General features: G+C 41.3%; 1 protein-coding gene across 1 annotated transcript in view; it reads left to right on the top strand.

Annotated features, from left to right (window-relative positions):
• The window catches only part of ANO2 (anoctamin 2), a 161831-nt gene that overhangs the window by 73085 nt on the left and 61933 nt on the right, over positions 1 to 26813 (top strand). Inside the window, exon 14 of the mRNA XM_050969920.1 lies at positions 13467 to 13550. Within this exon, the coding sequence (XP_050825877.1) occupies positions 13467 to 13550 (84 nt within the window). The remainder of the gene's footprint in view (positions 1 to 13466; positions 13551 to 26813) is intronic.

The raw sequence follows: 26813 nt of genomic DNA on the forward strand, positions 1-26813 counted from the left end.
TGAAAGAATCTATAGGTTTGTGAGGTCCTGTGATGAAGAGACCTGAAGTGAAGTTGATGAAGTGGTAAAAGTCTGTGGACAGGAACTATGTGATCAGCAAGAATCCTTTGTCTATGACAAGTGAAGGAGTGCCAGACAAATCTCAGCACAAGCTGAAGAATTAGGAACTTAGAATCATAAAATAAGACTGGAATGGACCTTGACAGGCCATCCCTTGTGCCTTATAGGACCAACTCTACTTAAATCATTATGAAGAGATATTTGTCTAATTTGTTCTTAAATAAATCCAGCAGTGCAGATTTCAATTCCTCCCTAGGTAATCTACTCTAATACTTCTCTATCTGTACTGCTAACAAGCTTTTCCTTGCAGTTTTCAAATCTCCTTGCTACATGGTATTTTTTTTCACTCTCTTTTTTTCTCTTATTTATCTTTCAAGGATCAAGACAGGGATTACTTCTGTCTGATCTTCAGCATAATTCAACATGATATCATGTTTCTGTTATCCTTGTTTGTTTAAGATGAACAAGCATCTGCTCTTTCAGTCTTAGTTCCTAAATATTTCCAGAGACTCATAGAACCACAGAATGCTTTGGCTTGGAAGGGACTTAAATATCAACTTGTTCCAACCTCTTGCCATGGGCAGGGACACCTTCCACTATCCCAGGTTACTCAGAGTCCCATCCAACCTGGCCTAGAACCCTTCCAGGAACAGGCCAGCCCCACAGCTTCTCTGGGAAACCTGTGCCAGGGCCTCACCACCCTCACAGGGAAGAATTTGATATCAAATCTAAACCTGCTCTCTGACAGTGTGAAGCCATTTTCCCTCGTCCTGTCACTCCAGGCCCTTGCTAAGAGTCTCTTTCTCCATTTTTCTTGTGGGCTCTCTTCAGTTACTGGAAGGATTTTCTATTTATCTCTTTATTCTTGTTCCTTTCTGGCCATTTTCTTATTTTAAAAGAATAATAGACATGTCTCTTGCCATGAAATGCAGAAAATGACAGAGCCAGAGGACACAATTTCAGGCTGTGTCAAGGGAAATATAGGTTGGTTATTAGGAAAAAGTTTTTCATGGAAAGATTCATTAAGTTCTGGAATGGCCTGCCCAGGGAGATGGTGGAGTGCACTGTCCCTGGATGTGTTTAAAAATTGACTGTGGCACTTGGTGCCATGGTTTGGCTAAGGTGTCAGGGCATGGCTTGGACTCAATGATCTTTAAGTTCTCTTCCAACCTAGTAATTCTGTGGATTCTGTGAAAATCATGCACTGTGTCATCTCCTGTCACTTCTTGGTACTTCAACAAAGCCCCAAAAGTTAGATAAGATTTTGTTCACCTTTAATCCGTAAGATTCATAAAGATTAGGATAAATTTGTCTGTAAAAAGTTACTGGTGTCAGTTTTCAGTGATGGTGAAGTCTTTACAGGTGTTGAAAGTTATGTTGGAAAAGGGAGAATTGTGTCTGATCAGGTTAGGCTAGAAAGAACCAGAAGTGGGATCAGTTAAAGCAACAAGAAAGGGGCAAGGAAGAGGCTCAGGAGGTTTAAGAGTTTTAAGACTAGATGGAGTTAAGCTATTTATTATCAATTTCTTTAGGAAGGGAAGGTACAGAACCAAAAGCAGGGAGAAAAACAACCATAAATTTGAAGAGCTGATGAGTACTTTGTGAGAGTTATATTGAAATAAATGCATTTGGTGTAATTTTTGTGGACATTGACTATAAACCTTTCAGTAAATTGCTTTCTTTAAACACACTGGGCCAAATCTCTTGCTTCAAAAGAGTAACACGAGATATTAATTTAGTTCTATTTATTTGTAAATGTCTTGGCAGTGGCAGTCTGAGAAAGCAGACTTCCTAAGGCTTCTGTGCATCTTTGCAGCTGGCAGCTGTACAGACTTAGAGAATTTGTGTTTGGACACCTGAAATCCACAAAAAGAATGGCAGGCATTGGATACCAAGTAGAAAACAGCTAATTGTGTTGAAAAGCAATAGAGCATCCAATAAACAAATGGGAGAGAGAAAGAAAAGAAACAACCTCAAACCAGAACCATGAGAGCAGAAAAAGCCTTGCAAACACTGTGCATGAACACACACTACCACAGAATCACTCAGGCTGGAAAGGACCATCAAGGTCATCGAGTCCAGCCTTTGACCGATCCTCACCTTGTCACCTAGACCAGATGGTGACTACACACCTCCCTGAGCAGCCCATTCCAGTGCTTTAACAACCGTTGCAGTGAAGAAATTCTTCCTGAAATTCTTCTACTCAATGTGCCTTGCCACAGATATGTGAATGTGTAACACAAAGAAAAAGACTGTGCATATCATTCTAGTTCAGAGTGTGTAATAAGGAATATGGCCAACAGTAAACCAGGAATATAGGTGGGAGAATTCATACCCTCTTCTGCTTGGTGAAGAAGTACAGATGGACTCCAGTTAATGATGTGGGCGGTAGAAACTCTTGCCTTCCCATGAATCTTCAGAAACTGTATTTCCAGGATGTTTCTGCTTTAATTTTTTTGTGTGGAAGAGATTTTCCTACATTTTGCCAATGATCCTGAGAGGATCATTGGCAAAATGATCATTCTATTTCAGTGCAAACTGAAATAGAAACGCAATTACAAAAGATGAAATTTTAGAATTTGGGTAAGAACTTGGAAATCAAATGGATAGAGAGTCTGCATTAACTGAAATCTCATGGAATCTCCACTCATGGGTCTTGGTATTGATCCAATAGTCAAGCTGTTTTGTCATAACAGGAAGGAACTTGGATGTCTGTCTTCCTTAGGAACATTTAATTTCAACTTAAAATCCTGTGTTCTGTAAAATGTTTGCCAACCATTTTAGTTTATTTGAAAACTAATTCCCAAAGTCTGGTTCTTCCTTTTGCTATGTGATGAGTTAAAAAAAACCCCATAATTATTGAACTCTTAAGGGAAGTCTTTGATGTCACTGTGGATTACCGCTGAGTTAATACAAATTAATAAGGAAGGTAGTTTGAGTAAAAGAGAATTAAACAAAATTAAAAAGCAGGCTCACTTGGTGACATTAAATATGTTTACAGGTACATTCCATTCTCACCTAACTTGATCTTGATTTAACTTTATTTTCTCTACCATGGTTTCAAAATTAATTTTGATCTGATCAATTTGATGGCTTCACTTTGTCTTCCACCTTGCAAATGATAGGAGCAGACTCCTTTTTCTGAAGTTTTAATAGTATCTACTAAGCCACAAAGCATGAGATCTTTTTGTTTTCTTAAATCCTCAAAGAGGAGGGTCTAATAAAATAACTGTGTAGCCCTCTTGTCCGGTATGGGTACAGAGGAATTTGTAGCTACAATATTTTGTTTTGTTTCAAATCTCTCCTTTCTGCATCTTCAAGTTTCTTGTGCCAATGAGACCTTTAGTTTGGATTGCTTTGTCCAGATGCATTATCTCACATTTTTTCCATAACTATTCTAATTTTCCTGTTGGGTCCATGTTTCCAAATACTTTAAAATTCTTTGTATGCTTTTTAGTAACCTTTTATGGGTTTCATTACTCTTTCCAGTGAATCTTCCCTGACCTTCATTAAATTCTTTCTAACACTAATCCTTGATTAGCCCTATTCTTCTAAACAAATCCTTTCAATGTTATATTTAAGTCCTGTGTTTAGGGGGATGAGAGTTAGGATAGTCGGGGAAGGAATGCTGAAGAATAAATGTTATCCCTCAGCTCTTTGGGGAAACTGTTTAGTACCAGTTATTGCTCCAATAAAAGATAACACATGAAGGCACACTTTAAACATGTTTAAAGTTGTAAACTGTAAGAACAATGCCAGATGAAAATTTCTTTGCTTTCCAAGAAGTTGGTAAAGGTGTGTAATTACATTTTTTCACTCCCAGACTGTTGATCCAATGATGTGCCAGAATATCCTGGGCCTTCAGTATATTTTCCTCTTTTATTTCTCTTCTACAGATATATCAGCATGCTCTCATTTACTTTCATTGATTCCTTTTCTGTTGTAATGACCTACTCTGTCCTTTCTAGAACTGAATTTTCTTCAAGGCTCAAAACTGTTTGATATTTTTTTTTGGTAGTCTTGATTCCTTGGGATGTTGGGATGGGGCAACTCAAAGGCTGGGTCACTTGGCACAAGTACTTCCCTCCCCATGGGTTCAGAGAGGTTAAATCTGTCTTTATCCAGCACTGCCCCACTAGAACAGGGACTGCCTCAAGGTCTTTCTTTGTTCCTCTCCTCCTTTCCACTGACTCAGGAGATCCAGGTAGGTAAGCAGGGTTTGCCAGGGAAGTGCCCCTTGGAGAACACATGAGATAAGGAATCGGGTCCTATTTACAGGGGCCTGAAGTGACAGGACAAGGGGGAATGGCTTCACACTGACAGAGAGCAGGTTTAGATTGGATATCAGAAGAAATTCTTCCCTGTGAGGGCAGTGAGGCCCTGACACAGGTTTCCCAGAGCAGCTGTGGCTGCCCCATCCCTGGAAAGTCAGTTTGGATGGGGCAGCCTAGTCTAGTGGAAAGTGTCCCTGCACATGGCAGGGGGTTGCAATGGGATGATCTTAAAGGTTGCTTCCAACCCAGCCCATTCTGTGATTCTACAATTTACACAATTCCACTCATAGTATAGGAGTATTTAAATGGGTTGGATATGAATTGTGTAACAAACAACCATAAATGATGCTAGTTACACACAAAATATGTTATCTGCCATTGAAATGGCAGGATTTGGTTGTTTGGTCCTAGCTTGAAGGAGTTTCAAAATATGAGGCCAAATTTCAAAATTAAGTTTTACAGGTATTTGCCCAAAGCATTACCACTGTTCTTGCTAAATGAAAGCAAACAAAGGCATAAAATCTCTCCATCTTGTGGCAAATACAATGCCATAATAGAACCTTCTAGTTTCTCTTGATGAATTCTGTTTTATGTTGCTCTAGAATATCTTTAATAACTGAGTTGCTGTACTATTAGTAGCTTTTAACACTCCTAAACTTGTGTTCATGCTACATGACTTATTCAAGCTTTTGCTTTAATTTTTCATTTATCAGAGTTATTTTGAAAGTGATCTGGACTAAAAAGATTGTGATCATCTACCAGTGACTCCATCCTGTCATATAAAACTATTTTTCCTTGACAAGTGTTGCCTCCCGCTTGAGGCGCAGCGTCCTGGGTTGCGAACAGCACAGTGGCAACCACTTTTGCCACTCGGTACAAATACTCGCAAACACCAATGTGGTTGATGGTAAATGGCATTTATTAACCGTTGGGTAGGGTTTTTTTATATCGGGGCCAACGGTAAAGTAACGGTAAAGGGGGAGGGTCCCTGCCTGCCCGTGACATCGCGATATTTGGGCATGTTGATCTTCCATATTTCCCCCCTCTTTATGATTAGTTAAAAACATGACAAATGTAAAGGTTAAAACTGTCAACCAACTAACATAGCAAACATACATAACTTATAAAAACGTGCTGAAACTGAACAATATAACATAACCATAGCAAACCCGAACAAACAAAATGTTAACCCCAACTGGTTTGTAAAAACAACAACAAAGCCAAGGACTTCTTCCTTGGCTTTGTCATCTTCACAGAGGTGCTGGAAAGCTTTGGGCTGATCGATCGTTCCATTCAGATAGAGTCAGAACCTGGCCAGGGTTCCAACTCTATCTGATGGACACTACTTCATTCCATTCAAGTGGAGTCCAAACCTGGCCAGGGTTCAAACTCCGCTCAATGGACACCATTCTATCCATTCAAGTAGGGTCAGAACCTGGCCAGGATTCCAACTCCACTTGATGGATATTGTTTAAAATAAGGCTTCCAAAAACAACATTTAACTATGATGTCGCTTTGTTGGGGTTTCCTCTGCGCCGGCCTCTCCTTTAACACAGCCACTGAGTCTTTCTCGACCTCAATCTGTCATTGGGCTGCTTGATTTGCCACAGCCCTCAAGACGCAAGGTATGCGGGCCACCATGGCTTCCAGGGATTCAGTCCTGTAAAACAAGCTTTATAAATCTTCTTAGTTTTTGCCCTGAAAGTCTGGTTTTATCGACTTAAGTAGGCACCATTTAATTTTATTGTCTTTTCTAATGGCTGCGTACCCTCGACCTGTGAGTACTAACCTCCAGCCTGTCTCCCACTCTCCTAAATCATTTTTTACCATTACTTGTAGGCCTTCCTCTAGTGCTTGGGTTGCCCAGTGCCTCTGGGCAGGACTTTTTGATTCATCTCCCCTGGGGAACTGATTTAAAGCTAGCAAGGCGGTTGCTAGGATGCGCACTTGATCTTTCGGAGGGATGGAATTGGTGAAGCCTTCCGTTTTTGCTAGCACCTCCAGTTTCTCGGAGGTCATGCAGTAAATGGAAGCCTCCACCAGATTGCTTGGGTATGACAAAAATTGGGGTGTTCCATTGGCTCGTGGAGGGCTCAATGGTGTTTTTCTGCAGCTCCCAAGTAATTAAATCGAGGAGGACAGTCATTCGAGGAGGCTTGGATAAGGCCACTGCTCGACCCACACTGGGTTCAGTGATTTCCATGTCAACTTGATGGGTAGTTGTGGGTATACGGCAGTGGCCCTTAGAATAAATCTGTCATCCTGACATCCACCAGGGTGAGGGCATCCCTCCCTAACAAAGGTGGACATTCTGACATTGCATACAGAGAAAGGGTGATGGTTCTCCCTGGTCCCCTCTCGGTGCAGAGTGTCACAGCTATTTGTTGGGCGTTTTTTTTGGCTCGTGTCAGCCCACCAACCCTGCCCACCATGGGCACTTCTTCTAATTCCCACTGTGGAGACCAGTGTATGTATGGGATAACGGTGACGTCCGATCCTGTGTCGACCCAGAAAGGAAGGCAGATAGCAGAGCTTTCAGGGCTGTTGTGGTGACGGCAGATTGCCCACACTATCAGTGGGTGTCTGCCTACCTTCGCGGCGAACGCCACCCATGGGTCTCTCTCCCACGCCTTCATAGCCAGGGCCACCCAGGGGCCTCGTCCCCAGGGAGATGTTTCTGGTATTCCTGGGGTGCGGATGGTTCTGGCTGGGCTGTTGGCTGAGCTGTGAAGGTGGCTGCAGGAGGAGGCAGCGGGTGTGGGAATTCCGTGCCCCATTTGCAGTTGGCACAGCTGGGCCGCTTCATGTTCCAAGTGGGAGGGGGCTGTGTGCGGCCCAGGTGCCCCCTCCCCCTTCCGTTTCCCAGATGCTTGGAGTCCCTAGCAACATGCCCGTGTCTTCCACATGACCAACATGGCCCTCTAGGCTTCGTCTGGCGTGAGGGAACGGCTGTTGGTGGGTGTCCTGACTGAGGGCAGTTCACCGCGATGTGACCTGCCTGGCCACACCTGAGGCATGCCATCACACTAGTTATCGCAGAGTGAACAGCTCCTTGGATTAGGGCTAAGTGCTCCTCCTTTACGACGTGCCTGATCATATCTGCTATAGTAGAACCAGGAGGTAGAGACCGTAGAATGGCGCAAGCACTCCGCCAACACAGGGCCCTTTGCCTCTGATGGTAAAGCGGAGGAGTCATTTGCTGCCTGGAGGTGGTCCACAAACTGCGTAAAGCTCTCGCTCTCGCTCTGCCTTATTGTGGACCACAACGATGGTCTGGCAATGACCTGAGATGCAGAGCGGATGGCTTCTCTGGCAGCTCAGGTTGTTGCCATAACCTCATGGGCCTGAAGGCCCTCAGCCTGTGCCTGGGGAGTAATCATTGTAGTGGATGGTCTGCTCCAGTCATTGAGGCCAATTGCCTTGTACAGTTGTCCTCCCACTCTTGTTTAAACACAATCATTCCGGCCCTGTCAAAAATTAATCGGCACGTTTGTTTGATATCAAATGGGAGCATGTCATCCCCTCTGAAAACACTGTCAATAAGGGTGGAAACCATTGCCGAATTATTTCCTCTATCTGCTATAGCTTTAACAACTGCCTGTATATCCTTCGGGTTTACGGGCGTGTAAGTTCTTTGATTTCCACCCGGCCCCCCCACGCTGACAGGAAACGCGAGTTTGGCTGAAGGGGCCCACTCAGCACATGCAATTTTTATTCTCCTCCAGTCTGTAAGAGGAGCCTGTTCCTTCCCTAGCTTCCCCTTGACCCAGGCAGGGGGATTGTGATGGTGACCCCTGCGCTCTTTCACTCCCTCTTCATCAGAGCCAGAATCAGAAGCAGAAGCAGAGTCAGCCGCGTGAGCGGTAACAGACAATTTGTGGAGCCACTCGTCCCAGCTCGAGTCCGACTCAGGTCCGGAACTTGACTGGCTGGAGGCTTCCGAGCTCCTGGACCTTCTCATTAGGCTTTTACCGCGCCCCTCCTTGGCTTTGGGCCGCTCCCTCCCTCAAGGCTCCTCCCGCCTCCTGCTGGAGGGGGCTAGCATCTTGTAAGCCTTAAAACGCGAGCTCTGAGCAGTCTCATTAACCCCTCCATCCTTTCTCTCTTGTTTGCGTGGGCTCGGGTGCGGTCGGAAGGGGCAGAGAGGGGCTGCACTACAATGTGGGCACACGCTCCCCCCATCCGGGGTTCGCCATCCAGCGGTGTGCAAGGCAGGGGCCCTGCCCAGACCCCGTCAGGCCCTGAGGTAACGGCAGCGCCCTGCGCCCTTGAGCCAATGGCCGCGCTCTGTGCATCAGCGGTAGCGGCTGCAGTCCGCGCCTCTTGTAACAGCCCCTTCCAAAATGACTGCTTCTCCTCCGCTGCCGGTGCGCCCGGGCTCGGGAGCCGGGGAGAATGTTCCCGCGGCTGTAAATTCCCCCACTCAACAACTCCATGATCCTGTGCGTCCGCCCCCGTACCCAGCCGAGGTTCCGCCTGCAGACCGCCGCGTATGGCCTCCCACTTTTCCTGCTCCAGCCGACCTTTCTGTAGGGCCTGCATGACTTTTCCCCATAATTTTAGATTTTTCCCCGACCCTGAGGACATTGCTTCCTCAGCTAGAGCGTGAATACAATTGTCCCACACTTCCGGGCATAAAATATGTCCCGGCTGCCCAAGAACCCCTAACTGCAGGAGTCTCATCACAGCAAGGATAAAATCTCCTGGCTCGCAGTCCACCCCTGACTGCCTAAAAACTTTAAAAATGACCTCAGCGCAAGACTCCATTTCTCCTTCGCCGGTCATTTGGGGGCGTCCCCCCCGCCGGAGTCGAACCACCCCCCCAGGTGACCCCCGTCCCCCAGGCATCTTCTCTTGTCCCGGGTTTCGGCACCACTTGTTGCCTCCTGCTTGAGGCACGGTGTCCTGGGTCGGGAACGGCACGGTGGCAACCACTTTTGCCTCTTGGTCCAAATACTCGCAAACACCAATGTGGTTGATGGTAAATAGCGTTTATTAACCGTTGGGTAGGGGTTTTTATATCGGGGCCAACGGTAAAGTAACGGTAAAGGGGGAGGGTCCCTGCCTGCCCGTGACATCGCGATATTTGCGCACGTTGATCTCTCACAGACAAGCATCCCATTAATAGGGCAGTCTAAACAGGTCCTTGGTGTGAATGACAAACTCTTCCCTAGACTTCTCACCCCCTGCATCCTATGTCACCATCATAAGAAATAGAAGGTTTAAGTTTTTGATTTCGAATAATTAACCCTTTTACAACAGAAAACAGCTGGGTTCTCTGTTCTGCTCATTCCACATTTCCATCTTGCTTTGGGACAGCAGCTGGGTCATTCCAATTTTTATTTGTGGAAACCTTCCTTCCCATCAGTGTGAACTGCTTAGCTGCTCTGCTTGTGTTCATTGTGTTAGCATAAGGATGTTCAAGGAATTTGCAGTGAGTCTTTGCCTTTACTTAAAGTGTGTGGCTTATTTTTTTTTTTTTTTTTTAATAACTCCTTTGGTCTGTTAAATCTGGGATAGTTGCTCCAGTTCTAATTGTTTTTTAAAATACATTCCATGTGTTTGTCATGCATGCTTGTAAAATTTCATTATCACGTTCTTTCTAAATCAAAGGGAAATTAAGGAAAGCTGGGTTCGCATTATTTATTCTTATCAAACTGGATCATTATCTACAGAGGCTTAATTTGATGGATAGTGGATACTCTTGTGTATCTTTGAGGCAAATCCTGGAGACCACTCTCAAAGTAAATTCCCACTGTCAATATGAGTTTTGCCTGAGTAGAAATTTCATGTCTTGGCTCTTTGTTGTCAGAATGGGAATTATTGTTTTCTACTTGGAGCACTCATTTGGCCTCACAGTACCTTGGTTCACATAGTTTTCAATAAGTATACTGGCAAACTTCCAGCATCCTGGGAGTCAGATCTAGCTCTACATGGATATTTGGCCTTTGTGAAGACATCATGACTATTTCTAGCTTATTGTCTCTTCCCATTTTCAGGCAAAGAATTGATTCTGAGCCGCACTCTTTTTACAGCTTAGTGGAATTGTCCTTTCACATCCATGGATGCATGGGTCAAACATACCTAAGTCTGGACGGCAAAGAAATATTTGGTGCAAAATACTCATAAAAGGAATATATACAAAATGCTTTCCAGGGAGCTCTGTGGTCTGTTCAGTCAAGGGTAAGATGACTTGGCAAATTCAACAAAGACAGATCAACTACTATTCCAATCCAGGTGTACTTGCATGAAAGGCAGTTAAAAGGATACTGGAATGTCTTACTAGGGAAGTTAAACATAACTTGGCCAAATTTGAACAGAATAGGTGTTGTAAATCAAAGGCGTCCCGGACAAAGGGGAGAGAGAATGATGCATCTGGCTCTATCATCAGAAGGCTAATGTATTACTTTATTATACTATACTATGTACATTTAATCTAAACTGAATCTGCCATGCACTCTTGCTAACAACTGTACAGAACTGCACTTATCTCTGATTCTCTCGTGACTGTCCCATGACAGTCCCCCATACACACACTTCTTGGCCCTGCTAGGCCAAGGGAACAAAACATCCTCGCTTTGGGTAAACAATCTCCATATTGCATTCTACTTTAGCACAACACAGGCACAGCAAGCGAGATAAGAATTGTGTTTTCCTTCTTCTCTGCTTGTCTCACAGCTTCTCTCTATTCAGAGGCATGTGAATACCACAAATAGGCACTCAGAGCAAAACTGTCAATAGCAAAAATTAATTTAGCGTAAAATGTTTTGCTTGGCATTTATTTTCTTTATTTCACCTAGTATTCATTCAAATCAATTTTCGAAATTGCTCTGACCTCTGGAGACTGCCCCTCATGTCTCAGAATACTTTGCTTAGCAGAAAGTAAGAGGAAAAAGGGAAGAAAACTAATTCAGGTCTGCAGTAGCATAGTTTATCTAGATCTCTCAGGTTCTTATAGCCTCATTTATCTCCTCTCCCTGCTTTGATCAAGCTGTCTCCTCTCATGTAGCCATCCATGCCAGATATCTTCATACTTTCTTCATTTAAATCTAAAGATGTTTGTCACATCCAACCTCTGAATCTTTATAAAAGGAAGAACAAATAATGCAAATCAACACAAGCCAGTAAAAATATAAGAAGCATCAGGATACAGGTGTTGACTGCAGCAACTTTAAATGCTTATTGTCTCTGTCCTTTTCTCATCCTGCTTACCACCATTTTTGCTGCTGATCAGCTTTATTAATATTAGAGTTTACCTGTGCCTCACTGCTTCTTGGAGTTCCTGATGTCATCCAGAAGAGGGACACCAAGATGATCAGAGGGATGGAGAACCTCTCTTACAAGAAAAGGCTGGGAAGAATTGGGGTTGTTCAGCCTGGAGAAGAAAAGGCTTTGGGGTGACCTCATTGGGGCTTTCCAATGCCTGAAGGGAGCCCACAGGAAAGAGGGAAAGAGACTCTTGGCAAGAGCCTGGAGTGACAGGACAAGGGACAATGGCTTCACACTGACAGAGAGCAGGTTTAGATTGAATATTAGGAAGAAATTCTTCCCTGTGAGGGTGGAGAGACCCTGGCACATGTTTTCCAGAGCAGCTGTGGCTGCCCCATTCCTGGCAGGGTTCCAGGCTGGGCTGGATGGTGCTCTGAGCAATCTTATGTAGATACCCAGAAAAGAAGTGTCTGCTTAGTGTGTCTCAAACACTAATACTGGGATAGCCACGGAGCCAGCTGAGGATTGTTGGTAGACACAGGCAAGGGCAGTTGGTACCAGCATGCCAGAAGGAAGAACAAAATGTGACTGGTGAAGGGGGACATGTGGAGGTAAATTCTGGGGCATATATCTTCATCAAGTCCACAGAGGCACAACAAAAAAAGTGCAGGAATAAGGCCAAGAAGTGGGCATGGACTGTAAGGGGATCAAGACACCCAAGACCCCTGAAAACTCCTTGCCCATTTCTAGAAATGTCTGAAAGGATGGAGGGTGCAAGATAACTTATTTGAGTGGAAAGCAAGAATCTTATCTTCAGGGGAGAAACCCATCCCTAAAAGGGAAACACCCAGCACTCCTAGGTGGCACCCCTCAGGATCCTGGACATCCCACCACCCCATCATGGATCAACACTGGAATTAGGTCTGCTCATCTCTTTCTCTCTCTCTTATTAATCTCCTTTTCTCTCTTCCCTTTCATCTCATTCTTTTATACAAAGCCCATTGCCCGGTTCTTTAATTGTAGGTTAGGGATTACACACCAATTTCCATGCCAAGTGTGTAATTAATAATTAACTTTTTCTGATTGTTTGCAAGACCGTGTGACTTCTGCCATTCCTTACAACCAAAAACATTTACACATCACAGTGGAAGGTGTCCCTGCCCATGGCAAAGGGGTTTGAATAAGATGTAAGGACCCTTCCAGCTCAGACTATTCCAAGATTCAATTATTTAAGTGATACTTTATCACATACCTTTTGAATGGATTAGGAAATCCTCACTATCAGGATAAAAAAGTATTTTGGAGGTCTCACTGTGTTTTTATTCTCACATGCAACAGAGAATAGTGAGGGTTGTGTCTGTTGTGGTGAAAATATCATGTCAGTTCCACGTAGGCCCTGTTTCATTGCTCATGAGTATTTATTAATTTAGAATGGTTTTTGTTCTCTTCATGACTATCAGATTAATTAAAAAACGTTAATAATCCATTATTCGATGGGGCTGATATGCAAAGGTTCTAATTATAATAAAGAGGGATGATATGACCACTGCTGTAGGAATAGTCTGTTTTTGTGGGAGATATCAATCCAAATTCCAGCTCTGAATGAATTCAGAACTTGGTGGGAATGAGGACATGCATGATGCTTTTCTCTTTTGTGAGCTGCTCACTTGAAAAGCCTGGTAAATTTTTGTCATCTTGCTTAATTTATGCTCTAATTTGGGAGAGGAAAATATATTTTGCAAGGGCACACTGAAAGGTTATTGGTTAGGGAAGCTGGACCAGATCTAACAGCCTAGTCCAAAAGGTGTGTGGTGTTGAATCATCTTGATGGCTTTGTTTGTGAATATGACCAGAAATTTTACGGATTTTCTCTTAATCATAATCACATTTGTTTGTTTGTTTGTTTGTTTGTGTCTTTTTCAGGAGCATCCCAGGCCAGAGTATGAAACCAAACTGCTGCAGAAAAAGCTGAAAAATAAAAACATCACAACAGAAAGTTCAAACGAGGTGAGATGCAGCTTACTCTTTTAATTTATGTGGGATTTGTGGTTTTTTATGTAGTTGTTATATTTTTTTCTGTCTCCCAGAGGTTGCAAAAGGTGCTGTTATTTAGCCTTTTGAGTTGGTAGGTGGTAGTGTGCTGAAATGCAGGCCTGCAGTGCCGTTTAAGGGCTTTGAGGTCATGTCTTTCAAAATAAAGCAATTTGCATAGAAAGGGGGTTGACAGGTGGTTCAGGATCTAATCTGTACAGTAGTGCCTGATTCCCAAGATAATCACCACAGAATTCTTATAGCAATCCCTCATCCCTCAGAATGTCAGTACTCTGTGCACAATGGAGAAAGCAGCTTTTATATTGGTGGCTTTAGTGCTGCTGCAGTTACACAGTTGTGAAGTTTTAATGGCATTTCCAGGACAAATGGAAAAATAGTTGGTAGATAATTTTCAGACTGAACAGGATTCAGGATTTTTATGTCTATTTCAAACTTTTTTGAACAAGCCCTTTTTATCAATCTCCTCTTATAAATTGTTGACTGAGGTCCGCTTTCTAAACATTCACAAATTCTGTATTCTTGGTCCATTAGGCTTGGTTAACCATTGCTCTTTCCCTGCAGTCCACGTGTGCCAGGAAAGTCAAAACATTCCAATACCATGTTCAGCTTCCAGGGAGAAAAAAAACAGTTTAATTTGCTTACAGGTTGAGAATCAGTATCCAAAGTGGAGAATTTTCAAGTTTTCTGGTTTGGTCCAACAAATTTAGCTTGTGGAAGAACTTCATTATGCCTTTCTTCTACTGACCACCATTGCAAAGTGTTTCCAGGGAATCTTTCATTTCAGTGAGCCTGCCTGTTACGTGTTGTGCTCAACCAAATGCCTCAGAAAGTCATGGAACGATTCTCAATTATTTTAGTGGCCTTTTGATCTTGCAGGGACTCACAGACCACTGTGGATTTTTACACATTGTACAGCTCCTTTGGGCTTCCAAGTCAGGAATCAAGGACTGTAAAAGTCCTATAAAATAGTTGCTCTTCAGCTTTTTTTTTTTTGGCTTAAAGTAAATGGGAACTGGAAACAAGTCAAACAAGTCAGCTATTAATGCTGTAGAATATTATGATTATCTCGCTTATCTGAGATAGAGAAATAATTATAAATTAGGTATTAATTTAAGGTAAGACAAAAAGAAACAGAAAAAAGCCCAAACAAATGAGAAAACCCCACACCAAAACCCAAAAAACGACCGAAGAAGAAATGTTAAGTAAATAGGTGGAAAACAAGGAACAATGTAAAGATCCAGCACTATAAAAATAGGAAAAGCTCCTTTCAGACATCAAGAATGAAAAGTCTAATATGGTATATTTTTTGTCAAATTGCCTTCTGTGCCAATGTGGATGGAAAAAAAATACTGAAATTCTGAATTAGTGTTCCCCAAATTACTGAAATATATTCCAAGCAACTGAGCAGTTTTCCATCAGTGAACATTCTGGCTTACTAATTCTGTCCAGCAAACAGCATATTAGTCTGGGTTTGCAAGATGTGTTGTTCACACCTTTGTACATCAGTGTCTTATAAAATTGTGTGATAAATAGATGTTGATGTGAGACCTGCAGAAGAGGGAAAAACCTAAACATAGCAGTTCAATTAAACAGTCCTAACTGTGGAAATGCACTCTTATATTTCGCTTTGGAAGACCCTGAAAAATTAAACATTAAAAGTGATGAGTATTTAAGGTTGCAATAATTATTTAGCCTTATTTTTAGGGATTTCAATGTTTTCTTTTTGCAAGACCATTAGTTGCAGGTTAATATTAAGGCACGGGTTTCTGTGAGGTCTCTGGCTCAGTATTCTGTCTTATTGGGTGGATGCCAGGGTACAGAACTTTGTCTTATTACTAGGGGAGATCTAGTGTTTGGACAAGCATCAAAGTAGAGATGTCTCTGTAGTTAAAGATTCAATCCTCCTAATTTCTTGGTTTTGTCTGAATACACTGATGTGTGTGAGGTCTCTATCTCTTCATGTATGGTTGACAGTCTAATGTCATGGCAGAAGTCTCTGTGAAGTTTTCTCCTGAATATTTTTAGCTAAATTAAAGGCATATATTTTTTTGTGTGGCTGGTCAACAACTGTAGCATTGTGTTACTATCAAAGGATTGGCTGTGACACTACTGCCTAAATCTTCTCATTACTTAAATAGCATCAAGTCAGAAGTCTCCAGTTCAGCAGCTGTGGCTTGTTGGGACAGAAATTATGCCAAAGCGTGGCTATTGTGAGCATACTGGTCTAGAGTTTACTTAAAGGCACATATTTCTATAAAATAACTGGCTTGTTTCCAGTATGGTAATTCCTCTGTTCAAGTGAGGAAGTGAATGATTTTATGGCAAGAAGCAGCTTTTATGTGCAAAGTTCTGTGTACAGTGCATTTCTTTCCCTTTCCTAACTCCAACAATGAGTTCCTGTGAAGCTAATTGTGTTATTTTTGCAATGAATGGACAGGGGGTTTGGTTAGGGGCTGCTTTTGTGATTGCAGGAGAAAGGTGACACCACTTACATCCTCTCTTAAATGATAACTTGGGAATACATGTTTAGAGGAAGCCAGCAGAGTTTTCCCTCTCTGCTGTTCAAGTCATTAACTTTAATGAGTGTGGAAGATGCCCAGCACCTGTCAGGCCCAGTAAACATATGAGTCACTCTACCCAGGCAGCAAATTCCAAATCAGCCTGATGATCCTGGCAAGACAAAGTATGACACATCTAATAGATTACTTGACCAATGGGGTTTGTGTTCTAGAATACAGCTCTCATACAAAACACCACTTGGGTGTGTTTCCACTACTGGAATAAGAAAAGAACAAAATTTCACCCTCCACCACTCTGTTCAGACTGTTTGAATAAATAATTTATTGGTTATTTGGGGAGTGAGAAAGAAACTGTGAGGGCTCAGAGAGCTTCACAAAAGACTGGTGAACAATAACACTAACTTCTATTATTTCCACAGAGAATTCATTTACAGCTAAGGGAGTTGAAAAGATTGTGTGAAATGCCTCAGGTTAAGTAGCAAATAGATAAATAGACAGCCTTTATGAATTACGACATTGATTTTAGAAAAATTAAAGGGACTGATTTGGGAAATCTGGAATGACCTTTCTTATAGTCAGTCCTACTATTTAATTCTTTATGGTTACATGCAATTTACAAGGACATGTAGTGACAGCATAATGGGGAATGACTTTAAACTGACAGAGAACAAGTTTAGGTTAAATATTAGGATGAAATTCTTCCCTGTGAGGGTGGTGAGGCCCTGGTTCACATTGCCCAGAGAAGTTGTGGCTGCCCCATCTCTGGAAGTGTTCCAGACCAGGTTGGATGGGGCTTGGAGCAACCTGGGCTAGTGGAAAGTGTCCCTGCCTATGGCAGGATGTGGAACTGACTGATCTTCAAGGTCTCTTCCAATTCAACCCATTCTATGATTCTCTGATATAAAGGCTTGCAATGTATAGCTCCTTTATTCATGTACATCAAACGGCAATTTTGTGCTTGCAGCAAAGATGAAGAATTGCACACACGTGTATGAATGCATGTGTCTGATAATACATTCATGCAAACACAGCAGATGCAAACTTTGTAATGAAGCAATTAATGGTATATTTTGTTTTTCTTTAATGAACTATTACACAGAAGATGTGGATATAAATCTTTAATGAATAGGGTTAAGTTACTGCATGTGCAGAATGTTAACTGAAAATATGGTGCAATCTTCTGAGAAGTTGTTCTTCTCTCTGCAGTAGAGGAATCCTCAATGGAATTACACAGAGGTCAGGAAATGAAAATTGGTCTTGTGCCTGAAAACATGCAGATGGGGCTGGATCCAGCTCTCACTGGAACTGATGGAAAGACTTCCAGTCATTTTTGTTGGAGATGGATCAGGCCCTGACTCCTTTTCATTAAATGTCCAGCTGATCTGGCAAACACGATTCAACATAGCGTGTGTGTATATATATATTTTATATATATATTTTATATATACACATATATATATATAAACTATATATATATTTGTGTGTGTGTGTGTGTATGTGTGTGTGTTCTTTTCTATTTGGCGGGAAAGTGAATAACTCATTCTACATATTTCTCAAGGAAAATTTTCTTTATAGAAAAATGAGGGCTTGTGTTTTGGCTTGCATCCTGCCTTGGAGTAAACCCTAAGAGTAGTAGATTTTGGCATTCTGTCTCTCCTTTAATTCATTTTAAATATGATACTGGCAGAATCAGTTACTCAAATAGTTGATTCAGCTGGTAATTGAAAAAGAAAAAGAAATATTTATTTCTGAACCATCATTTCAGTTAACAACTGAATTAGAGAAAGCTGGTGTGGAGAGGAAGGTCTCTGGTGTAAAGGATGATATAGATAAATATGAAGTAGAATTGTACATTGCTAATACTTTATATATTTTTTTTTTAAATTTCAACATTGCAAAACATGAAATAAAAATTCTTTCTCGCAGTTGATTACCAATCTTCCATAAGCAAATCTCCCAGAAGGACTAAAATCCCATTCAGATACTGGAGCCCATTTCTTTATTAAGCAAGTCCTTGATAAGATTAACTGAAGAAAAAATCTCTTATTACTGTAAATATTAGATGAAACTCTGTAGAAGAAACCAAGATAATTGGACATAAATACCAATTTGAACAATCAGAATTATAAAAGAACTTTAAATACACCCAGGGTTCTTTAACCCCTAGTATTTTAGCATTAATTGAACCATATTATTAGTATGATAGAACCCATCAATTTGATACAGTATTTCTTAAACTGGCCAGTGTCTTTCTAGCCTCTTTCACGTCTTTACTTTGATAAGTATCTTTCTAAACATATGGGATAATAAGATGAGTATGTAATAAATGACTTTTTTTTTTCTTTTTCAACTTATTTCTTGCATCAATAACTTTTGAAAATAAAAAATGACTGAATGAAAACAAAAGAACGGCTGAAGATTAATGAGGACAGATATGATTCTAATCTTACACAGAGATTTCTTCCTCTTTTTTGTACTTGTACTTGTTATAATTTTGGTTCTTTTAATGTTTATTTGACTTCTAGGCTATGGAAGTTTCACACCAGAGTATTCATGAGCAGACTTTATGTCTTCAAAGGAGTGCTGACATAGTCTTTCAATGTGTTATTTAGAGGTGGGAGTTCTTTAATTTTAGAGTTCATTGCATGTATTCAAACCTTCTCAATGTTGCTGTCTTGGGATTTGGTAATCTTTGTATGGAGTAGTATAAAAAATACAGCTAAAAATGTCCCACTTGCTCCCTGTTCCTCTGAAAATCTACCGTGGGATTTCCTCTTTTGTATCAGACAGATCAACCCAAGGCATGGCCACAGTGCTGTGCTCCTGTGTCTACAATTATATTCCAGCCAGACTCCAGTAGGAAATAGCTCTTCCTACACTCTCAGGATGAAGTAACAAAATCCTTAAAAGTGTACTATAGTAGAATTTTCCAAGTTGGGAAGGCTTTCAGGATTTTATGTAGTCCAAATAACTACTACTGTCAAAAAGTGTGATCTCAAACTGTAATAATATCTCAGGATATTACCCAGACAGGTTATGGAACTCTCCAAAGATGGAGATGGTGACATCTTTCTGGACATGCCCTGACTGTCCTCATTGTGTGAAAACAACTCATTATATCCAGCCTGAATCTCTCTGCTTTCAGTTTAAGCCCATTGTCTTTTGTACTTACAGCATTAACCACGGTGAAGAGGCTGGCCCTGTCTTTTGATGAGCTCCTTAACTGTGCTGAGCAAGCCTTGCTCCTCAGTTTCTCTTCCGTGGACACATTCTCTGCCCTTGACTTACATAAGTAATAGCATTAAGGTTTTCTACTGGAAGGCCCAAACCAATGTGTTAGATACAGGCTAATGAGTGCTGAAAAGCTGAGGTAATCCCTTCCCTGGACCCACTCATTGACACAGCTCACATGCTGTTGGACTTCGCTGCCAGGGCACACTCCTGGCTCTTGTTCATTTCGTTTTCTGCAGACACCAAATGGTCTTTTCACTAGAGTCAGTTCTCCTCCAAGGAGTTTTATGCTTCAAAGGCATTTGCTCTTGATGAAGTTCAGGAGGTTAGTAGAGACCTGCTCCTTCAGTCAGTCCAGTTCTCTGTGGATGGCAGCTGCATGCTTAAGAAAACTGACCATCTCTTGACCCACCCCAGCCTGAAGTCATCATCCAGGAGCAAGCAAGGCAAGGTGATGCCTTCTCCTGGTCCCTTCTGTAAAGCAGGGTGGTTCTAGGATGACCACAGCAGTACTCCAGCTGTTACAGGTTTCCAAGCACACTTATTAACACCCTCTGAGCAAACCATGGAACTCACCTTTTGCTGAAGTCAAGGCAAATGGCAAGGACAAGTATCCTCTTGCCCACAGGTCCAGTCATTTTCCTCACTGAAAACAGCCAGGTTGGTGCAGGAAATGATTCACCCTTGGTAAATCCAGAATGACTCTTCACAAATACTGACGTCTCATGATGTGTTTAGGGTGGGTTTCTCCACTTTTTTCAAGAGACCAAAGTGAGACTTATGATTCCTTAATTATCATTATTCCTTAATTCCTTAATTATTATTTTGTTCTTTCTGTGAGGATGGATACAAGATTGTTCTTTCTCCTGTTTTCAAGGCACTTCCCTCATCTTGGTGTCCTTACAGAGATGACAGAGGTCAACTTGCAATAACATCAGCCTGTTCATCTATCTTCCATGATTTTTCTTCACAGTTATAAGTAAATGAAATCACTACTTGTCTTTCCCAAAGGAGTAACTTTTTTTTTTCTTTCACCTAGACAGCTAAAATGTGTTAAATTAGGAACACTGGATAGTTTTTTATTCAACTGTTGGAGGCTGAACAGTGCAGATGAGAACAAGGATTTTAAGAAAATGCTGGTTTCAACTTGTGAGATTCTGCTAAAAAAAAATTATAAACAAAACCACTCTTTGTTGGAAGAGTGTTTTGAACTGAGAAACAAGAGGAGGCAGGGCTGCTGTTTAGTGGTCTTATTTATGTAACTTATTAAGATTTTGGCTGAAGGAAGCATTCTCTCTAGGCCGGTGCTATAGCTTGCATTATTTAATTGTGGAACACTGACCCACTGTGATGAAAGTTAAGCACAGGCTTCAGTGTACGGATACAATTAAATTCAGCTTTTTCTGAATCATGGCCTAAGCTGCTTATTGACAGCATTCAAGATGATGCAGATCTCTTTCCTATTAAACAGGGTGGAAAGACTAATTTCTATAGGTTGCATTCATCAGTACTTGAAATTAAGGGGAGTTTTGCCTGAGTAAGTAATGAAGTCCTTAAGTCTGCACTTACTGACTCACATTGTACCCTGTCAAAGACTACAATAACAGGTTGGATGGCCACAGCAAATTTTCAGGCTGAAAAATAAATCTCCAGAAGTCTGCTGGGTTTGATTTAATGCACTAGAAAAACAAGTAAGAAAAAAGCTAGAGTATTCTCCCTGTCCTGGGACCTGGTGAAAACCCCTGTAACTTGGATTATATTTTTTACCTTCTGTTGAGCACATTTATAGGGTAAATTTCATGCTATTTATCTCCTAGAGAAGCCCAGTCTTGGGACAAAATTTACAGAAATTGGCTGTGGAAACAACAGTCAGTTCAGTCAGTTGCCAAGATTTTTTTATTTGATGCATACTGAAATCCTGTCTGCAATTTTAAAGTAATAAACTGCATTTACATTCAGTTCCTTGGGGCGTCCATACCACGAAGATTGAAATTCCACAAACTCCAAGCTTAAAGAGCTAAGTAACTGAGTTTGAACTGCTCAGTTTTTGATTGAAAAACACTTGCCTGCTGATATGCTGATTTTTGTGTTTCATTTGATTTAGGGATACAATGGCATTGTTTTCAGAAGCCCCTTCACACTGTGGTATTTCATGTAGTAAATAAAATTGACACCAAGGTGATCAGAGGGATGGATCAGGTCTGCTGGGAGGAAAGGCTGGGAGAGTAGGAATTGTTCAGACTGGAGAAGAGAAGGTTTTGGGGTGACCTCATTGGGGCCTTCCAGTGCGTGACGGGAGCCCACAGGAAAGATGGAGAGAGACTCATGACAAGGGCCTGGAGTGACAGGACAGGGGGCAATGATTTCACACTGCCAGAGAGCAGGTTTAGATGGGATATTAGGAAGAAATTGTTCCTTGTGAGGGTGGTAAGGCCATGGCATAGGTTTCCTAGAGAAGCTGTGGCTGCCCCATCCTTGGCAGTGTTCCAGGCTGGGCTAGATGGGGCTCTGAGCAACCAGGGATAGTGGAAGGTGTCCCTGCCCATGGCAGAGGGTTGGAATTAGGTTGAGATTTAATGTCCCTTCCAACTTAAACCATCTTGTAATTCTGTGATTGTTATTTGCCCAGATACTTTGTGGAGTCTCCATTTCTAGAGATGAGTAAAGCCTGTCTGCACAGAGGCCTGAGAAACCTGCTCTCAGTGACCCTGCTCTAAGCAAGATAGAGAACTAAGATGATCTCTAGAGGTCCCTTCCAACTCTAATGTGCAATTCTGTGAAATGCAGGAAAGAAATGATCCATATAAGTGCAGACAAATTGGTTTGACCACAATAAGCATATTTTGAAAGAAAATATAATTTGAGCCTTACTAGAAGTACTTGAGCAATGGGACAAAATGTTACTTGGGTTTACTAAAGGCAGATTAATAACCATGCCATCTGAACTTGTGTGATTAATGATATAATGGATTCCCTATGGAAGGGAAATGTAGTGTACTTAGTAAACCAACTATGTATTCCAAGGAGGAATAGCATTTATTTAATACGTTATGAATCAATATCTTTCACTGTGACTGACTAGAAAAGTGTGTGTAAGAATGTTCATTGCAAAGGAAAAGAGAAAAGTCTGATTTTCAAGTAGCTGATTTGGCAATGCCACTACGGTGCCTTCTACCCACTGCTGTTCAGTGCCCATCCTTCTCTGCTGTCCTTCATGTCATGATTTTCCACCATCCACTTTTTTTTCCATTTTTTTTAAAGGTTTTACAGAGTTGGGAATATCTTCCTTGAAGAAATATAATATATAGAGTGTGGGAAACTTTGCAGGTGATCTGTTCATTTTGTGCAGGTCTAAAGCTTTAGAATGTAGATAAGTTCTGTTCTTGAAAAATTTTTGTTTCTCACTTATATTACTAAATATGTCAAAAATATAACAAAATATATTTGTTTCTTGGCTATTACTCCCCCAGTGTTGTTCAGTTATGGAAAGAAAAGCATAATGGCTGTGTTCTGCTATTTTGTTCTTCAGGATTTAGAACGCTGCCATATTAAAAAGCCAAATTTCTACCTACTTTCATTTTTTCCAATATAAAATTAGTCACTTTTCCCTCTGAGTGCTAAATGAGAGAATAAAAGCAATCACAGTTTTGAGAAAAGGATTAATTATGAACTATTCGCAGAACTTAGGAAATGTAAGGCCACAAGCAATACAGTCTGAACTGTTCAAAACCTATAGTTAATGGTGAAGAGTGAAGAAAATTTGCAGTGGCTGCTGCATCCCTGGAAGTATTGAAGACCAGGCTGGATGGGGCTCTGAGCAATCTGGTCTGGTGGAAGATGTCCCTGCCCATGGCAGTAGCTTGGAACCAGATGGTCTTCAAGGTCCCTCCCAACCCAAAACATTCCATGATTATAGAATCCTGCTATCACTCTCCTGAGTCTGTTATGTCTGAGTTTTGGGGCACTCATTGCAGGAAAACAAAGGTAATGGTGTGTGGTGTTTGAATGCATTTGATTAACATGTTTAATTGTGTTGCCTGCAGTGCTAGTCAGAGTGATGAGATGAGTCACTTCCATTTGGGTAAATATTTTGGTTTATGGAAGCAGCCTTTATGACATCCTGGAAGAAATCTGAGACAGAAAGACCTTAGATGGTCAAATTGTTAGTGGTACGCAGCTGTTTTAAATTATATTGACTTCAAGGTATGCCCAATAATATATGGGGCATGAGCAGCAATATTCACATTCATGCTTCCTAGATGTTCAGTGGAGCAGTCAGGACTGGGAGAAGCTCCTGACTGTTGGCAAAGAGAATTATCATCTTTCATATGATACCTGATGGCAAGGTCAGTTTGAATGGGAAATGAGTCACTCATCTGCATTCAGAAGGGTTTGGAAGGGAAAATGACCATATTGAGGTTGGGACACTGTTTTAAATCCCTGCATGGCTTTTGGTGAGAGGAAGTAGGCATTTCAGACAAGCAAAATGAAATCCAGCCAGAAAAATAAAACTTCAACAAGCAACGCTGGCAATGCTACACAGAAAATATGAAGACTCCCAAGTTTACAGCAAGCAGGTTTCTTTACTTTTCCCATTTTGCTCCTGGAGCTTTGTTCAGAGACAGAGCCATTCTGCAGAAGCTCAAGTTAAATGTGAAACTGCCCTTAGGAATGGCCCAGTGCATTAATTTAGCAATGAAACTCATTCTGTATTTCTGTAATTGGGGTCCATACCACATACCACATTATTTCCCTGCCAAGCCAGAAAAGTGTGTTGGCTACCATTTTATTTGGAAGAGAAACCTGGAGTCACAACCAGATGACACTGTGCTGATGCTGGTGGAGAACAGGTATTCAGCACAGGTGGCTTAAGAGATGTCATGTTCCTCCTGCAGTCTCAGAGGGTCCCTGTTTGGCCTGCTTTTAGGAAAGGATGCTGCTCACTGATTCACAGACTTGAGATACAACACCAATTACAGGTATTGGGAATGTAAATCTGGAGATAAATTGAATTAAATTATTTTTTTTTTTTAATATATATTACTATGCTTTTGAAAGAACTTAAGCATATTTTCAAAAGGTGAACAAACACCTGTGGCTTATGTATTCCTTCCTAAGTACAGACAGGATCAGGAAATACATAGTCTAACGCTTTTAAAAACAGAAAGGATACAGAAATAATGTCATACCACGCCCCTATTGCACACTGGTTTCTTTGTCACAACATGACAATATTATATAAAGCTGATTAAGTGGGAAAAAAATTGTATCAACCCCTTACTGTCTGTAATAAATCAGTAGCTAGTAACACACATTTTTATCTAAAATTATTCAAGTTGCAGCATTTTAATTTTTATTTAACTTAGCTTTATTTTTTGGATTGTTGCTATCGTTCCCCAGGTTAACTTTCTTTTGCTTACCTGCTAAGGCAAAGGTACCTCTGGTTCTTTTGTGTCCCACTTTCTCTAAGCCTCAAGCAAGAACCTCATACACTGAGGTGTCTGTCTACAATTGACAATAAGAGAATTCTAATTGGGTATGTCAGTTGTAGGAAATCTTTTAAAGCAACAAATTGATAAAGTCATATTGTTGTGAGTTGTTTCAACTAAAATTATATTGAATAGTAGGCTAAAGTTTCTTCAGGCTATGACTGAAGTTTTTAATTTTAGTAACAATACTGAGAAGTTAAGGAAAGTTATTTTCAAAACTAACAAATCTGATGTGATCGAGGTCTAAATACAGGCAAGACCAGTTTTCTTGAAGTTCTGCTTACAAAAAAACACTGAAAATGCTCATATGGAAGGATTTAATATGAATTAATGAATTAGATCACTGAGCTCATGTAGTGATAATTTCCTTTAAGAAGGATATTAAAAGCAATCAGAATACTAAAATGCAGTGGATCAAAAAAGATTGTTCAGCAAAGAATACTATACCTTGGGAGAAAGAATGGGAGCAGGCGTAAACAATAAATGTTAAAAGTCCAGTTTGAACTAAATTTTGCAAAGGAAATTTTTTAAAAAGTGAAAAAAAAAGAACAAAAACCAAACCAAAGAATCCCAAAGAAACTGTGGATGCACATACACAGAGAAGAAGAAAGGAATGGGGAAGTGTGGGCACTGTTCAGTAGGACTTTTTTTAAAGATAATCTAGTTATGATATTAAAATTAATCAAAGCCTAGGATGATATAGATTAGGCAGGATCTCTTGAAACTTTCCAGTCAACTCCCCTGACCAAAGCAAGGCCAACTTTGGAACAATTTGCTTAAGGCCTTGTTCACTAACATTTTTATAGTTCCCAAGGATAGAGATTCTCAGCCTTTCTGAGGAACATGCTGCAATGCTGGCCTGACCTCATTGTGAGGAGTTCTGTGATCTCTGAAACCTAACTGGAATTTTCCCTGTTGCAACTTGTCTGTTGCTTCTCAACTCATCACTCTGCACTTCCAAGAGGGTTCTGGCTCTGTCTTCCCTACACCCTCCTCCTAGACAGTTTTCTACAGCAACTGCATCTTCAGCCTCTGTTTCTTTTTTTAAGGCTGAACAAGTTCATTTCTTTAGGCCTTTCCTTCTAGGTAGACCTATATCCCCATAACTAACCATCCTGATGACTTTATGCTTAACTTGTCTCTGGATATAAATGTCTTTCTTCTACTTTTAAAGGCCTTTAGATGCAGTCTCGGAAGAGCTCAATACAGTCCCCAAATCCAGGCTGTTGATGAATGTTTTCAGCTGTATTTGTCTGAGTATCAGCCTTTGGAGGACAACAAACTGTCATCCCAAGCAGGGATGTTGTGCTCTGAAATGTGCCGTATACATCTGACAGAGATATGCTGGTAATGTTTAATGTATAGGTCTGTGGTTGACACAATTAAAAGGTCTTGCATTGAAAGGAGCAGTTGATACAAAGACCAGCAAGAAAAAAATATAGTTGACTTATAACGCGGCCTCCGCCAAGTTTCGCAGTAACCCTGGTGGGCTGCTACAGGGTCCAGGTAGTGCAGTCCTGTTCAGCACAGGCTGTCTGAGTTCCCAAGCAGCCCTCAGCCACAGACTACCTTAGCAAGCTTAGGTGATATCAGCTCTAGTGATTATCAGTTCATTTTGTGATTTCAGCTCTTTGCTTGCTAAGTGCCTCAGGGAGAGAGAAGAGAAGTGCTGTGTGAGGTTCCACAGGGATATCTTTACTGAAGTCTTCTGAGAAGGTTATCAGGGACAGGTCTTCTGCCGAGCAGGGCAAAAGTAGCCCTGTTTATAGGGTACAGGGGTTTTAGGAATTGTCCAGTAGTAAGGGTTGAAGAAAAGAGACCTATAGTCTTACAGAGAGATAAGCAAGGGTCTGGAGGCATGAGAGGGGCTTCTAAGATCCAGTCATCGTGACTCGGCATTTCCTATCTTAGGCTGCTGAACGCCATGGTGGCATTGCATGTTCTGGGCCTGCTACAACTCTATAACAACAAAAAATGCA

The sequence above is a fragment of the Serinus canaria genome, chromosome 1A, assembly GCF_022539315.1.
Source record: "Serinus canaria isolate serCan28SL12 chromosome 1A, serCan2020, whole genome shotgun sequence".
Lineage (NCBI taxonomy): Eukaryota > Metazoa > Chordata > Aves > Passeriformes > Fringillidae > Serinus > Serinus canaria.